Source organism: Ailuropoda melanoleuca, chromosome 10 (assembly GCF_002007445.2).
Source record: "Ailuropoda melanoleuca isolate Jingjing chromosome 10, ASM200744v2, whole genome shotgun sequence".
In the NCBI taxonomy this organism is placed as follows: Eukaryota; Metazoa; Chordata; class Mammalia; order Carnivora; family Ursidae; genus Ailuropoda; species Ailuropoda melanoleuca.
In genome coordinates, this window is record NC_048227.1 from 42,334,811 (window position 1) to 42,351,499 (window position 16,689).

At 36.4% G+C, this 16,689-nt stretch overlaps 1 protein-coding gene across 2 annotated transcripts in view; it reads right to left on the bottom strand.

Annotated features, from left to right (window-relative positions):
* MAP3K7 (mitogen-activated protein kinase kinase kinase 7) overlaps window positions 1–16,689 on the bottom strand; it is a 69,937-nt gene that overhangs the window by 32,925 nt on the left and 20,323 nt on the right. For both annotated transcript variants that reach the window (XM_002925088.4, XM_002925089.4), the window contains exons 6-11: window positions 10,740–10,864; window positions 7,785–7,913; window positions 5,886–6,016; window positions 4,199–4,280; window positions 1,009–1,139; window positions 207–336 (exon numbers count right to left, since the gene is read on the bottom strand). In XM_002925088.4, the coding sequence (XP_002925134.1) occupies window positions 207–336; window positions 1,009–1,139; window positions 4,199–4,280; window positions 5,886–6,016; window positions 7,785–7,913; window positions 10,740–10,864 (728 nt within the window). The remainder of the gene's footprint in view (window positions 1–206; window positions 337–1,008; window positions 1,140–4,198; window positions 4,281–5,885; window positions 6,017–7,784; window positions 7,914–10,739; window positions 10,865–16,689) is intronic.

The window sequence follows — 16,689 nt, forward strand, 5'->3', positions numbered from 1 at the left end:
AATTACATTTGATAAAAATATATTTTATGATCCAAATAATTTTACAACTCATACCTGCTTTATTTGGACCTGAAGAAAAACATATAAATTATTGCTAGAAGCTCCTGCTTTAAAAAAATTTATGACACAAAAAGCCAACATTCCCACTACTGAAACAATTAAAACTACTCTCTCCACTCCTCTTCAGATTTTTATTTCCTTTTTACCTGTGGTTGCAGCAATCCTGGCTTCTATTTCAGACATGTCAGCACTCATCCTCTTGCCCTCGGAGGTTGGAGGCAAGCTCTCCACACTGCTCCCACGGGAAGCTCCCAAGCTTAAACGTCCTGATTCACTCTGTTAAAATTACAGGTCAATTTGAATTACTGAAACTCTTTAAACTGAAAAATCCTGGGTAGCCTAAGATGAGGAAGGTATCACCTGAGATTCTTAATGGATCCTGTTCTGTTCTGAAAGAAAAGGGAAGTTTTAAGGGAGAGGGAGCTGCAGGTATAAGGGAGGGCAAACTACAGACACTGCCTTTAGGAAAGGGCACTCACTGGAGTTAGGAGTTAAAGGCTACAATTATTAGTTAACCTAAATGCCTCAGGTAAGATGAATAAAATCACTTGAAATACTTTTAAATCAACAATAGTAAAAATATAATTAATCTGAACAACCTGAAATGACAGAAGGGACAAACTCCTTTAACTGGGTAGTAGAACCAAGAAATAAGCATTTTATTTTTTTTTAGCATTTTACATTTTTAATCATCAACCATTAAAGTTAGGGAACAGCATAGGGAAGGAGCTGCACTGCTGGCAAAGGCAGCAATCATCAGAAGGGAAAACAATTTGATTGGTGTTAAATGGTAGAAGAATCTCATTTTATGACCCTGTTCTTATCCGTCTGCTTCAGGAACAAGATTCAGCATTTGTATAATGGAAAACGACAATTAATTTCAGTTAGATAAAGTCATGACTACTAGGAAGGTCATCATATGATTTTACTTTTAGGAACAAAACAAACCTGTTGCTTTGCCTGATTTTTCAACAATTTTGATTCTAAGCGTTTAATAGTATCATTTGTGGCAGGAATTTGCTCCATATTAGTGTCACTTTTATTACTGGTATTTGTAGAGGCAATGTCCATGAATGAGCCTAGGAAAGCAGAAATATTTATGATTATACGTTGGGAATAATACAGATGCTTCATTCAATAATATGTAACTTAAATTTTCTAAACTAATAAGACATAAATAGAAACAAAATAAAACTTTTCAAGCCAATTAAGATATCCAAACCCATTTTAAATGAAACTTACGGACAGCACAAAAAGGGAACCAAAATGCTTAGTCTTCTAACAGTCAAGGATGACTGTAACATTCTTAGCCTGAGCTAGTAAATCAGACTGGCCATTAATCAAGATGGGGAAGACCATGGGAGAAGTAAGTTTGAGGGGAATGTCAGGAGCTTAGTTTTTGGAAAATGGTAAGCTTGCGTTCCTATTACATATCAAGTAAGTAGCTGGATATATGAGTATGAAGTCCAGGTCAGAGATGGAGCAAAACATCAGCAAACAGATGGCATATAAAGCTATGATACTGGATGAGATTACTGAGGAAATGAGTGTAGAGAGATAAACAAAAGAGCCTTAATGACTGAGTCCTAGGCAGGCTGACATGTATAGGTTGGGAAGATAAAAAAATTACCAGCAGAGGAAACCATCAAAGAAAGTGGCCAGAGTTGGAAGATGGAAACCCAGGCTAGTATGGTATCCTAGAGACCAACTAAAGAAAGTCCTACATATAAGGAGAAAGTAATGAACTATGTTAAATGTTACGGAAAGCCAAAAAAGATGAGAACTGGGGGCGCTTGGCTGGCGCAGTTGGTTAAGCATCTGACTCTTGGTTTTGGCTCAGGTCACGATCTCAGGGTCATGAGATCGAGCCCGAAGTTGGGCTCTGTGCTCAGCAGGGAATCTGCTTAAGATTCTCTCTCTGCCTACCTCTGCCCCTTCCCCCTGCCTGTGCATGCTCTCTCTCCCTCTCTCTCAAATAAATAAATCTTAAGAAAAAAAAATGATGAGAACTGAAAATCATTTCAATTTAGTCATGTGGAGACAACTGGTGACCTTGACAAGAGCAATTCTGGAGTAGTGGTATAATAAAAGCCTGAATGGACTGGGCACTAGAAAGAATGAGGAAGAGAGGGGCTAAGAGGATGCAAATACAGACTATATATGCCCTGAGAATGATTCCAGTAGAAAGGGTGATGATGCAAAAGACTGAGGGAAGAACTGCTGGGAAGAGCAGATGGGATAGAGTGCACAAGTAGACAAGCTTGTCTTTGGTGAGAAGCATGGAGAGCTCAGCCACAGTAACAGAAAAGAATGTAGAGCAGATGGGCACAGATACAGGTAGGTGGGCAGATGTAGTGGGGGAGCTTCTGGAAGCTATCTTCTCATTGCTCCAATTTTCAGAGAAATAGGCAAATAGGATCAGCTGAAAGTGAGAAGTGAAGAGGAGATATTTGAAGTTTGAGGAGAGAGGCTAAAGTATAACATTAAGTCATCTAGGCGAGAGGAGATAGACTAAATTAGTAAAACTGTCCAGCATCACTAAATCACTAAGGCATTTGAAGACAGTAAACATGTGTTCTCTCTAGTCACATTCAGCTGCACTGGTACAGGCAACGGCAAGCCAAGTGTCAGAATTAACCACTTGTGGTTTAGCCAAACAAGCCTAAGACAAGAAATTATAATAACTATCTGGTTTAAGTGAAGGGAGGATGAAAGGAAGGATCTAAGGGAACTGTGGCTCAGTGAAAAGATGAAGGATCAAAGGCCTGAAGGTCACAGTACTTAAATAGGGAGAGAGTTTGGAGGTGGTGGTAGAAACAAATAATTGGAATTTTAGAGAAGTTCACTTTAGAATTCAGAGCAACTTAAAGATTTTCGGTAAAAACAGAATTTGGGGTGGGATGCCTGGGTAGCTCAGTTGGTAAAGCGTCTGCCTTCGGCTCAGGTCATGATCCCAGGGTCTTGGGATCAAGTCCCACATTGGGCTCTCTGCTCAGCGGGGAGCCTGCTTCTCCCTCTGCTTGTGCACTCTCTCTCTCTCTCCCTGACAAATACACAAAATCTTAAAAAAAAAAATGAATTTGGGAATAACTATTAAACCAGCTTAAAATAAATGTAATTATTTTTGAGGTGGGGGAAACAGATCAGCAAAAATACTTGTCAGTAAAAATAAAATTTTAAGTATAGGATAAATATATGTGTACATATACACATGTACATTTTAGTTGTAATTAAATAATGAATGCTTAAAATGTCATATATTTTGAAAAGCACAATTTTTCTAAGTTGAGACTTACTTTTACTGTCTTTTTTGATGCTCATAAACTACAGATCCCACCACAACTTTGTATTTAGAAAACTAAGGAACTTTGAACTAAAAATAAAGAGTTCTTAAATAAGAGTTTCTACAGACTCTTCTACAAAGACCAAAAAGTAAAGTGTTCACGATGAAGAAATATGCTGTTTTTCACATTTCCAATGATTTCTAATACTATTTGATCTACCCATATCTGTGTAAAAACGATTTTATTTTTCAAATAAAGAATGACATCCCCAGCAATACAATATCCCATCTTTTTGTATTTAACTATACANACCGGGATCACGCCCTGAGCTGAAGGCAGAGGCTTAACCGCTGTGCCACCCAGGCGCCCCTAAAAATAAAGAGTTCTTAAATAAGAGTTTCTACAGACTCTTCTACAAAGACCAAAAAGTAAAGTGTTCACGATGAAGAAATATGCTGTTTTTCACATTTCCAATGATTTCTAATACCACGATGAAGAAATATGCTGTTTTTCACATTTCCAATGATTTCTAATACTATTTGATCTACCCATATCTGTGTAAAAACGATTTTATTTTTCAAATAAAGAATGACATCCCCAGCAATACAATATCTCATCTTTTTGTATTTAACTATACAAGAATTTTAAGACTGGGAAGCAGATCTCTAGTAACTCTTTAACCTGGGTACCTTCATGAAGAATAATGTACCTGGAAGCCCAGATTGTAGTCAATCATATGAAACGAAGAAATTAAAATGCAAATGGAGACATCATTCATTGCCTCTTGATTATAATTTCATGGGAACAGAGACATATAAAAATTAGGTTATTACTCTTCCAATCTATCCACTTACCTGTACTGGTGGCAGAGTTGCTCTGTCCTTCATCTGAATACTGACAAGGATACTGTAATGGCTCATCTGCTCCTGGAAAGTACTACATATGAAAAAGTAAATCACAGTTTAAAATTTCTTTAATATAAGATAAATCCTGTAAGAATTAATGTGAAGAATACACATTAACTATTACCTTGTCCTGGGATGTGAAAGTAGCAGAGAAGGCACTTTATTTTCCCAAGCATATAGTGAATTTATAGATGTCTAAACTCAGTATATGCCTTAAATTTTTGATTTTACAATGATGATAATGTGCTACTCTCTAAAATTTCAACTGTGATCAGTGCTGTGTATGTACTTAAGTAGCTATTTTACACAGAGCCCAGATAGTCCTCAAGGAAATAGCTACATTTTTTCAAAGGAACATATCAAATATAATAGTATCATTCCTTGTAATTATGTAGAATGTATTTATCTTTTCAGAGCACTGATACAAACTTCCAAATTGTTGAAATTATTGTCAGTTTGACAACTGAGTCTAGTATGCCATAGAATAACTGTTAGAACTAATATTTTGAATATCAAAGATACATTAGGGCTGTTCCTCTATAAAACGGAGATACAGTATTGGAAATTTTTGCTGGATAAAAATTAGAATTTAGGGGAAAAAAGAAAGGTTTTCTTATCAAATCAGACAAAGCACATATACGTACAATTACAATTTGAACAATTTATATATCCCAATGTTTTAAGGTATCTCAGTATGGAGACCAAGTTGTTTTCTTATGAGCACATCTTCAGGGCCTAGGATTCTATATATAGCTGGTATCCACATATGATGGTAGGTTTTAATCAGTTTAGTTCAAGCTTAGTTTGCCTAAATCATTTTCAATAGAATAAGCAAATCTTTGGCCATTTAGGAAGTCTATATTTAAGGAAATTGAAGGGTTCATCTACTGAGCAAAATTGTTCTACTGTTCTAAATTCAGGCACTTTCATAAGTATGTGAATTTTTAAAGTCAAAGTACCACTCAGTAGATTTTGTTAATGTATCAAAAACTAGAGGCCTAAAATTATTCAAATAATTCTAAAAGTGTTTGTTTATAGACTAAGAAATTTTGATAATCATTTGAAAGGGTTCTTTTAAAAAAATTAAAAAAAAAATCTACCTATAAATCCTAGAAGTTTAACTTTTTCAATAGTAAAGGAAAAGCTAAAAATATGCAATGAAACACCAGAAGGTAAAAATCATTAAATAAATGTGTGTGGGCATACAACCATACTACTGCCCTGAATAAATGACCGCATGATGAAGATCTGTACTCAAGAAAATTTAAAATTTAGTTTGGCAAGTTTTAGAGTCAGAAAATACCTAAGTCCTGTATAAAGACATCTAATTTAGCTTGGATTGCATTACAGATGAGGCAACAGGCCCCAAAACACACTTGTCCACTAAGCAGGAGGAAAAAGCAAGTTCAGAAACCTACTCTAGCTATCTTTCCATTATAAAGACTAGACTTTTTTCCCCCAAAATAACATTTCCTCCTCTGATAATATGAGTAATAAATGCCCATTCTAACTTGGACAATACAGAAAAGTATAAAGCAGGAAACAACAATAATGTCTTTTCATTTTAAAGCCCCATTTGAACTCAGTATATACCAAATTCCCCTAAATCCAAAGACCCTCAAAAGAAGGATTATACCCGCATCAAGTGAGTCATTATTTTCACAATTTCCTCCATTGAAGGGCGCTGAGAAGGATCTTTAGACCAACAACGAGTCATCAGGCTCTCAATGGGCTTAGGTAAATTTTTGATCAGTGGTGGTCGAGTACCTATAATTGAAAATTAGAGGGGGGGAAAGAATGTATTTACCCAAAGAATGGTGTAAGCTTTTTATATGTATTTCCAATACAGTATTTATTTTATAGATCTTGTAATTTAAGATTTATTTTGGAAAAATAAAAGTACTTTTTTTGTCTATTAGGTTAACATATTTTCATAAAGGGGAGGGTACACCTTTTGCAAGTTAAATTAAAATTTTTAATATGCATTATAGTAAGAGTATGACTGAGAAATAATATCTCATTTGTTCTAACATTGTTCTTTTAACAACTAATAATGGCTTAGTGGGCTTTATTAAGAAAAATAAAATGGTGGTTTGAGGTAATCTTACTTGAACTAAATTCTCAGATTCACTGTAAAAATTTCAGATGTGTCTGAAAAATCACCTTCCATATCGGAAAAGTCATCAACTATAGTATTATACTTACTTCTAAATGACTCTCTTGTCAGTGGCAGACCTTGTTGGCTGCTGTGAATCCATCATTTCACCAACTGAAAACTGTCAACTTTTGTGTAATTACCAAGACTAATATCATAGCGAGGTCCCTAACTTAAAGAAAGCCTCAAATACAATGAAATCTTTATAATTTTACCAACTAATAAGTTAGTTGTTTTATTCTGTACTTCGACAGTCAATTATTTACTGACAATTGATAGAAAACCAAAACGCACCGTCTTAGTCAATGCTCTAGTATTCTCTACAATGACATTAAAGGTAGTAAAATGAAAGGCAGTACAGGAAACAAAAATCCCACTTAGATTACCCAGATGATGGTACTGTTTGACAAGTCTATGAATGACCTAGTTAGGCAGGTATCTGTATGATCTTTTTAACAGTGTATTAAAATGCCAATAAAATGCCATAATCAGAATAACCAACTGATAGAAATTAAGTAAGAGTGATATAAAAATTAGGAAGGTTAAGCAATTTCGCTCCATGAAGAGTGTATTTTCCCAAATCAAACGTGAATTAACTTGATTAATGAAGAACATGTATTCTATTATCCTGAGTGGTTAGAAACATCACAACTACATGTCTAAAAGGAGCAGGAGGAATAAAGGACACTGATTTTGTAAGTCAATATAACTTAAAAATATGGACACTGGGAGTCAGAAAGATCTGGATGGGAATCCCAGCAATACCACTCACTAATCTGATGACCTTGGGCAACATTCTTTTCTTCTCTAATTCTTGGTTTCTATAAAACTGTAAAATTGTTGAATGAAGCAGTAACAGTACTCCCCTTATAAGGATGAATGAGAAGATAAAATGAAAGCATATGTAAAGCACTCTGTGTTTTGCCTTTATGAATAGCTGAAGTAACAACCCTTACTATTATACTTTGCTGTCTCAAGAGAAAAGGCTATACCTCCTCAATTACCTTAACCTTGAGAAAGATTTTATTTATTTATTTTTTTAATTTTATTTTGTCCACAGAGTCCAATCTGAGGCTCTCTATCCCATAGAGAAAGCCAACCTAGGTAGCTGGCTCTGGCTGTCTACTGATGGCCTTTCCCTAATTAGTAGGATCAATCAGACCTCCTCAGCCTTGGGCAAAGGACAGGACCATTCTCAGACCTGCCCTACCTGATTTTGGGGGTGAGGGGGAGGGTAGGAGACTGACGACAGCAAAGTATTCCGGTAACAAAGAACTGGACATTTTAATGTTAGGGATAAATGGTCTTCTTTGAGGTAGATACAATTGTCCAGACAGAAAATATATAAAATATATTAAAGAAAAATTTCTTTTTACGAACCGTTATGAACAGCCCACATGATACGGAAAGCTGGGCCACCAATCTCATCAAAGGGTTTCCGACGTGTTATCACTTCCCAAAGGATGATACCCCAGCTGAAGACATCACATTTTTCACTGTAATTGCTACCTAGAGAAAAAGGTGATATAATTTCAAGACTCTTTTCCACATGACTTACAGGAACAACCGCTCTGATAAACTGTTAAGAGTGAGCACTGTGTACAAAAACAGGAGGGTGCCGCATGTAGAGCTGAGAAATTACTCTTTCTTAAACACCTTAAGGCTCTGCAACAAAACATTTATTTATCAATTAAGTATTAATAATGCACGAAAAAAACACTTCAGAAAACTGGTCATTTTCTACCTTTTCATAGAGAGGCACAGGATTCATCTTTTATTTATTCAGACTTATACTTTCTGTGGGGCAGAGTATGAAACATTTGTACTTTCTGTAATTTTTTAATCTTAAATTTTCTTTCCCCATTCATTCTCTTGATAGAACTACTCTACTATCACAGCAGAAGAAATTTCTAATTTAATGATAAGACTTTCTTTTCAATATCTGGCAAGATAAGGTTCTTAATTTGCAAACTTAAAAGCTATAAGCAGTGAAAGTTATGGATAACAAATTTATAAGCTGATTATGCTGCAAAATTTATAGGATCACTAAACTGGGTGAATCAGCACAATCAACAGCCAAAAAATCCCCAAAGCCCCCAAAACGCACTGTAAGAATGATTACAGTGATAGCCACACATGTACTTAGCATGTGCACCAACACATGCACTAAGCAGTGCACTGCAAGCATTAAAATGATATTACAATCTAATTTGGGTTATAGAGGCTGACATATTTCAGAAATGAAGAAATCTACAAGCTTTACAGTATGAACTTTATTACTCTAAATTTTGAAAGTAACTTTTATTTCTGGCCTCTTTTGTATACATAAATAAATCTTTTTGCTCTTCACACTATAGTAATACTATGTGATTTTAACTCACAGGAAAGGATTTTAAATGAATTGTTTAAGGGCACCTGGGTGGCTCAGTCGGTTAAGTGTCTGACTTCAGCTCAGGTCACAATCCCATGGTTCTGGGATCGAGCCCCACATCGGGCTCCCTGCTCCACGGGGAGCCGGATTCTCCCTTTCCCTCTGCCTGCAGCTCCCCCTGCTTGTGTGCACGCTCTCTGTCAAATAAATAAATAAAATCTTAAAAACAAATGAATAGTTTTAAACCAATGTATCTGGTATATGAACTTAAAAACAGGAAGCATTATTTCATTTTGTATAATTTAACATTTGTTGGTTCATTCACTTTTTAATTTAATTTTATGGCAAAACAGCTCCACTCAAGTGACCAACTGCATGGCAAATTCCTTTTTCTCTCAGGTGGCTAAAAACAAAGAAACAAAAAAACTTTAAATTCATCAAAAATAAAAGGAATGAGCCATAATCAGAATCTGATTACTAAATATATCTGAATTTTATGGACAGTCATACTTCCTAACATACAAATCACATATCCTCAGTTCAACTTTTCTCATTTAAAAGATAACTTGATATTTTCATACAGAAACCTATTTTGAAATTCATGGATCATTCTTTTAGAACCTGAGTGAGATATGGAGATGTAAAAGAAATTAAACATAAGCTTATCGTTTACTTGTCTTAGTATCATATTTCAGCCAGATTACTTGCATTTCTTCTGAGGCATGCTCATTTAGACTGTCAATTTTTAATTGCTAGGAAACCAATACAAAGCACAGCTGATTCTTGTTATTCTGGGTATTTAGGTTCTATAAAGTTTCTGTGAAGACTGGATAGTGAATGCTAGATCATTTGCTTGTAGGGACAGTCAGGGTTAGGTTCCTGTGAATCTCTTAGCGTCAACTGATCAATACATAAATAACCGTGTTTTATAGGTGTTTCTGCTTAAGACACCTTATTTACTATATATTGTGGATTCAGTAACATTGAAGTTATGGAACAGCACTGTAACTCATGCCTGAATAAAGATTAGCTAGCACATGTATTTTCTCTGTAAGACATATCACAGCCTTGTTATACTTGGGAACACTAGAAAGCACTTCAATGCTGCCTTTGGAGGCCATCTTAAAAAGTGAAATCAACAAAAAGCACATAAAAAACGAAAAATAAAACATGGCACTAAGTAGATCATAAAATGACACAGTCTGGGAGCTGAAATAAGAAGGCAATGTGTTGTCTTGTTCCTCAGCTGAGAACATGTGTTGGATGACTCAAAATGTTCCCCTGCTCTGCACATGCCTGCAAACAATCATGAATGTACCATGAATACTGATTTTAGGGTTAAAAATACGTAAGTTTTACAATTGCAATAGGTGGAATATGAAAATGAGGAATGACTGTATATATACTTGAACCTGCATAGGACACTGCTACACAATACAAAACTTGCTATGAGATTTAAGATTTAGGGCTATATTTATTTACTACCTCCTTAGATTCTAGTACAGTTGACCTGTGAATACTGGTTTGAATTGCAGAGGTCCACTTAAATGCGGATTTTTTTTTTTTGTTTGAGAAATACAGTACAACACTATAAATGTAGTTCCCTTACTATTTTCTTAGTAACATTTTCTTTTTTCAGTTTATTTTATTGTAAGAATACAGTACATAATACACATACAAAACATGTGTTAAGAGATTGTTTATGTTATCACTAATGCTTCCGGTCAAGAGCTGTCTATTAGTAGTTAAGTTTGGGGGAGTCAAAAGTTACATGAGGATTTCCAATTGCATGGGACGGTCAGTGCCACTAACCTCTGCATTGCTCAAGGGTCAACTGTATATCATTTCAAATATGTACTATGCAGAAATAAAACCACTGAAACAGGGTAAAGCCATAAATACACACTGGATGTACATGGAGTAAGAAGGCAGATTATCAATCACAACATGCTTTTGTCATTTACCTTCAAAAACTTCAGGTGCCATCCAAGCAGCACTCCCCTTGTTATTGGTCATATGAGTCTGAATGTCACAGGCTGTACCAAAGTCACAGATTTTTAATACTGTCCCACCTGCAACCAGCAGCAAGCTTTCAAAAAAAAAAACAAAAAAACAAAGGTTGTAAGACCAATACTTGATTCCTACAATAACAGAAGAGACATTTGTGGTGGTAGAAATGGTTAAGCAAAATGTCATCATTCAACTTCTGTCAAATGCTTCCTGGTCACTGTAATAGCTCAATGGTTCAGAGGAATATTAGCAAAAATTAAATGACCTTAACCTAGTTCTCTTAAGGAGACTGCTAGATCCACATTTTGATGTCTCCATCTCTCTCTCCATAATCTTTCCTGACTATACATCTCTCTGGGCCAAAATAAAACATGGGGTTTAAAAAAGTTCTAGTTGGTCAACATTATGTATCCGAAAATGGAAGTAAATGGATGTCAATACCTTCATAAATCACTTGTCCCCTAACCTCAATCTATCTATTGCAGTGTTTTTCAAGCTGCAGGCAGAAACCTAGTCATAAAATCTAAATCATAAAAATCTAGGTCAGAGATCTGGAAACCTAAGTCACAAAACTGATTTGGTAGGCTACAACAGCATTTAAAAAAACAGAAGAGAAAATATCAAAATGCATCACAACTAGTAAAATTAAATACTGTTTGATGTATGTTGTTTCAGTTTTATACACATTAATACGTACACATGATAGACTGTCAAATATTTTTTTTTTAAGATTTATTTATTTGACAGAGAGAGAGACAGCCAGTGAGAGAGGGAACACAAGCAGGGGGAGTGGGAGAGGAAGAAGCAGGCTCAAGCGGAGGAGCCTGATGTGGGGCTCGATCCCGTAACGCCGGGATCACGCCCTGAGCCGAAGGCAGATGCCTAACCGCTGTGCCACCCAGGCGCCCCATGTCAAATATTTCTCTTTGCAGATCATGGTCCAAATGTTTGCAAACCTGTTTTGTTCTTATTAACGTTATGGTAAACAGAAATGAGTCTTTAGTTTAGCCTACTGTTGCCAGACTGGTTAGCTGTTCACTGACCCCCATTTCCTTTCCCTCCTGGGCATAAAAGATTACATTTTCCAGATTTCTGAGTAGTTAGATGTCGCTGTATGACCATTCTAACCAATGGGTTGTAGGTAGAAGTGATGCACTTCACTTTTAAGCCAGGCCATAACAATCTCCCATATATATATATATATATATATATTCCTTTTCCTTTCCTCATATGCCGCTGAATGCAGAGGATTTTAAACTACAAGGAGCCTTGGATCCTGAGCCACCATGTCAGAAACCCACTATTTTATTTTGGACTTCGTATGAGTGAAAAAAAATCGACTTGTATTTTGTAAACCCATTCGATTTCAGAGATTATCTATTAACAGTACCACTCTAACCAATATAAGAAAATGGGGCACCTGGGTGGCTCAGTCGTTAAGCATCTGCGTTCGGCTCAGGGCATGATCCCAGGGTCCTGGGATCAACCCCCGCATTGGGCTCCGCTGGGAGCCTGCTTCTTCACCTCCTACTTCCCCTGCTTGTGGTTCCCTCTCTCGCTGGCTGTCTCTCTCTCTGTCAAATAGATAAATAAAGGCTTAAAAAAAAAAAAAAAGAAGTGGATGCTGCTATAACAAAAATCTAATATATTTGATATTAGCTTAGCAGCGGGCATCAAGAAAGAAAAAATGGAGGCTGGAAAGATAGAGATCCATGTAATGACAAAGCAAAATGTTTGGTAAAATTTGTCTCCTATGATAATTTGTGGCCTTGAAGGACTGGAAAAGCTGGCTGCTTCTAGACTCCAAATAGCAGGAAGTAAGACTGACAAAGGCCCTTAAGACTCAGTACTGCAGCAAAGAACAAATTAAGAGAAAGTACTTCCCACCTAAACTTGATGATTTCAAGGTGTCTCTGTTCAGTTGAGATAAGGCAATGTGGCCAGAAATCAAATAAACCAGGTTCAAGATTTTCTCTAAGGAAGAATTCTGGTAATAGTCACAGGCACATGAAACTGACTGGAACCAGGGAGATCACAAGCCTACTTTTGAGGAAATTAATATTGTAAAAGGAACCACAAATTTCTAATTGAAAGAATTTTGATTGTTTTGAGCCTTACAACAATCCTTAGGACCCCAGAACTACATAAGCAGGGTGCAGCTGTGAAAACCGTACAGCTTCCGAGGAGAGTATATGCCAATACCTACATCTGACATGGTATGAAGAATGCACAAGGAGGAACCTACAAAAGGGTGAAGCTTGGAGTCATGAGCTATGGATAAAGGAGTTCCTTTTCAAGGGCCAAAGGAAGGTCTCAGCAAGACCCATCCCACAAATCCAGGGCAGAGGGACAAGACAATGCCAAGACTTCATCCCTATAGACTAGTAACTGCTGTATGCCTCCATGGTTCCCTTTTCCCAGTGGAAACTTTTACTGATTGTCCTGTCTTTCTGCTATTATGTATTGTGTGAGGTGGGAGAGGGAGAGATGACAGATAACTTGTTCTTTTGACTCATTTGTTTCCAAACTATGGGAGGCCACATCCTGGTCAGTTGGAGGACCGTATGTCATCGTGAGATGTTCATCCTGGACGGTGAACTGGATGGTGACTGGAAGAGCCTTTGGGATGTTTAACTGGCAAAGAGCAGTGAGTGGTTCTAACCTGTGGTTAGAGCAGTAAATATTCTGGGACTGGCCAGCTGCTCATAAAAGCGATCCCCTTCTTCCTCTGGGGCATACAAGACATTTTGGGAAATCTCTCCTGTAGGTACTTATAGCTAAGACTGAGTTGTGGCCACTGATATGTGGGTAGCAGGAGGGTCACTTGTAGGCCTGGCTCAAAAAACCTCTCATATGTGATCTCCATTCTCTTTATCTGCTGGTTAAGTGCATAAGTTCCCAAAGTCCTGGAGGATGGCAGAAGTACAATATTGAGGGAGCTTAACTGGGTCCTTAAATGACAATATGAGAAATCATCTGCCAAACAGGAACACCTGTTTTGGATTTCACATGCATGAACAATAAATTTCTATTGTGATAAGCCCAGTATTAGCTACAGCAGCTGGTGTTAAAATAACTAATATTCCTAGCTATTATGATTCCTTTAAAGAAACTACTACTCAGAGTCTTAGGTTTTTTATATCCCAATGTAACTTAGTACTCCTATAAAAAACTGAAATCAATATAAGGCACTTTAAGTGTAAAAAGAACTATGAAGGTAAAAGACAACTTTTATTAGCTTATTAAAAAGTTAAACATTTAAAAATAAATGTGTAAATCACTCTCTATATCATTACCTAAAAGGCTTACAGTCATATGTAAAAAAGTAGAAGTAATTCCACTTGTTTTCTGTAAACAAGCAGAAATAATTATTTAGCTCTTCAGCTACCTTCTTTTACATGCAAAAAGGTATTTTTGTTTTATATAGCCAACATTTACCTTAATGTATGTTTACTTATTTTATTTTATACTTGTGTTCTTCAATCTTACACTTGTCTTATGTAATCATTTTCTTTCTTCCCCAAATACCTTCAATTAGGTCCATTTACAGTGAATTCTAAGTTTTCTCTCAAAACATCTTTAACTCGCACCCTTCTCCTTAAAAAAATCATTTAGGGCAAGTATACTATGTTCTCTCAGCTCTGTGAAATTATGGTTCTAGTATTCTAGCTTCCACTAATGGTGCTGGAAACTATACACCAGTTTGTCAATCCTTTGTAGGTAATCTCTTTTCTGATTAGCTAATTTAAAAATCTCCCTTTTGTTTTTGTTGTTCTGTAGCCACACAAAGGTGTGTCATTGGGTAGACTTCTTTTCATTTATCCTGTTTAGAAATCATACCTTTGTCCAGAAAATTCCTGGCCGATCCCTCCTGATTTTTAAACTCTCTCCATCCTATTTTCTTCTACTGGAGTTCTGTTTTGTTAGTCCTATCTTTCCTTTCCCTGTGTTCCTTAACCTATCATTTTTCTCATTTATTTATTTGTGTTGCATTCTGGGTAACTACAGACATATCTTACAGCTCACCAATTCTCTTGTCACCTATTTCAGATCTACTATTTAATATTTTTAATTATTCCTAAATGCTGTATTTCGTTCTTTGGTCATTTTGAATAGTTTATTCCTTGCCCATTTTAATTCCTTTTTAGGGGTGAAAAATGTAGGCATAATTCCATATTGGTAATTCCAAATATTTGGAGTCTTAATATTTGAGGGCTTAATTCTGCTTTGTGTTACTTCTGCTGACTTTTACTCATGGTAACTTGGACACTTATAGGTGTGGTAATTTTTACTGTGGCTTCATATTTGATCGATTTTAATCTGGAATAATTAAAAGCCTCGACTAAAAACACAGGACTTTAAAATGGAGTTTCACTTACTGTTAGATGCCATGGGACACTCCCAATCCCAAAACACTTTTAATCTGTTTTGTTGGGATTTTTCTTGATTGTCCAAGTAGGGAAAATTCAAACTCACATGTGGGGAGACCTCTGTTAAGAAATAAATGTCTGCCTCGTCAGAAAAGTGGTATTTTTTCTAGCCCACTTTTAAGTTGTTCCCTCCAGGGATCCTAAATTTATGGAGAGATCTCGGTTCTGCTACTTCACCTGGTGCAGAACAAAGGACCTATCTCCAATTATACAACACCAGGGGGCGGGGCGGCTCTACATTTTTGATAATGACAGAAGCTCACAGTAGAGTCCCTTAGCCTCCAAGTTTGGATTAAATTCTCTCAGGATTCAGTGCTTTCCATTTTTTGCCCTGATGATTTCCCTTATTTTCTTGTAAGATCACCTATGCATGTAAAAGGATACTTGTCATATGCAGTATCTCTGGGTGTTTGCTGTAGGATGGTTTTTCAATTGATCTGGTTCGCCATCCTGCTGAGTGTCAAAATTCTTACGAATCAAAGCCACATTTCTATACACTCTCTATCAGCACACACAGGTGTTAGGATTTAAATGCACAGATATCGTGGCTTAACTTTATGTGCTTTTCAAACTAGGGTATGAAACCTTGGCACTACAGTGTATGGTGGGATGTGGCAGGGAGCCTACAGAGCCCTAGGTTAAAGCTAGCACTTCTCTCTGGACCATCACTTCTACTCAATTTTAAGTATTTTTAACATCTTAACATTGACTTTAAAACAAATTACATGATATATGAAGTTGGATGCAAAATTTGGATGCAACATTCCTAAAGGAGGGTTATTTGGGCTCTTTCCCTAGTCTTAGAACTACTGAGGTTATATTATATCACAACTTTGTTCTGGGGGTTAGAAAAGTTTGAGAAGCCCCAACTTAGGGCATTAACAACTTTGCAGAATCTCAAAACATCAAACGATTGAGTAGCACTGTATTTTCTAAAAACAGCTCTATAAATCAAGTCTTTCAAGTCTAAGATTGCTTATAAGACCAAAAACAGTTTCAAGTACTTACTTAAGAGGTAACAGAAAATATTATTTATTAAAAATAAAGTGGTAAAAAAATAGAGGTAAATATTTGAATATAGTGATAGAAAATATGTCCATGTAAGTGAAAAAAAGCAACATTATGTAAAGAATAACCCATACATAGTTAAAAAACAAAATGAAACAGTGGTTATTCTTTGAGGAATAGAAACAGAAGGCAGGAAAGACTTGCTTTATATTTTTCTATTTGAATATTTTTTTAATCACGCACACACATCATTTGAAAATAACAACATATAATTTAGTTAAAGAAAAAAGTAAAATATGGGGCGCCTGGGTGGCACAGTGGTTAGGCGTCTGCCTTCCGCTCAGGGCGTGATCCCGGTGTTACGGGATCGAGCCCCACATCAGGCTCCTCTGCTGTGAGCCTGCTTCTTCCTCTCCCACTCCCCCTGCTTGTGTTCCCTCTCTCACTGGCTGTCTCTATCTCTGTC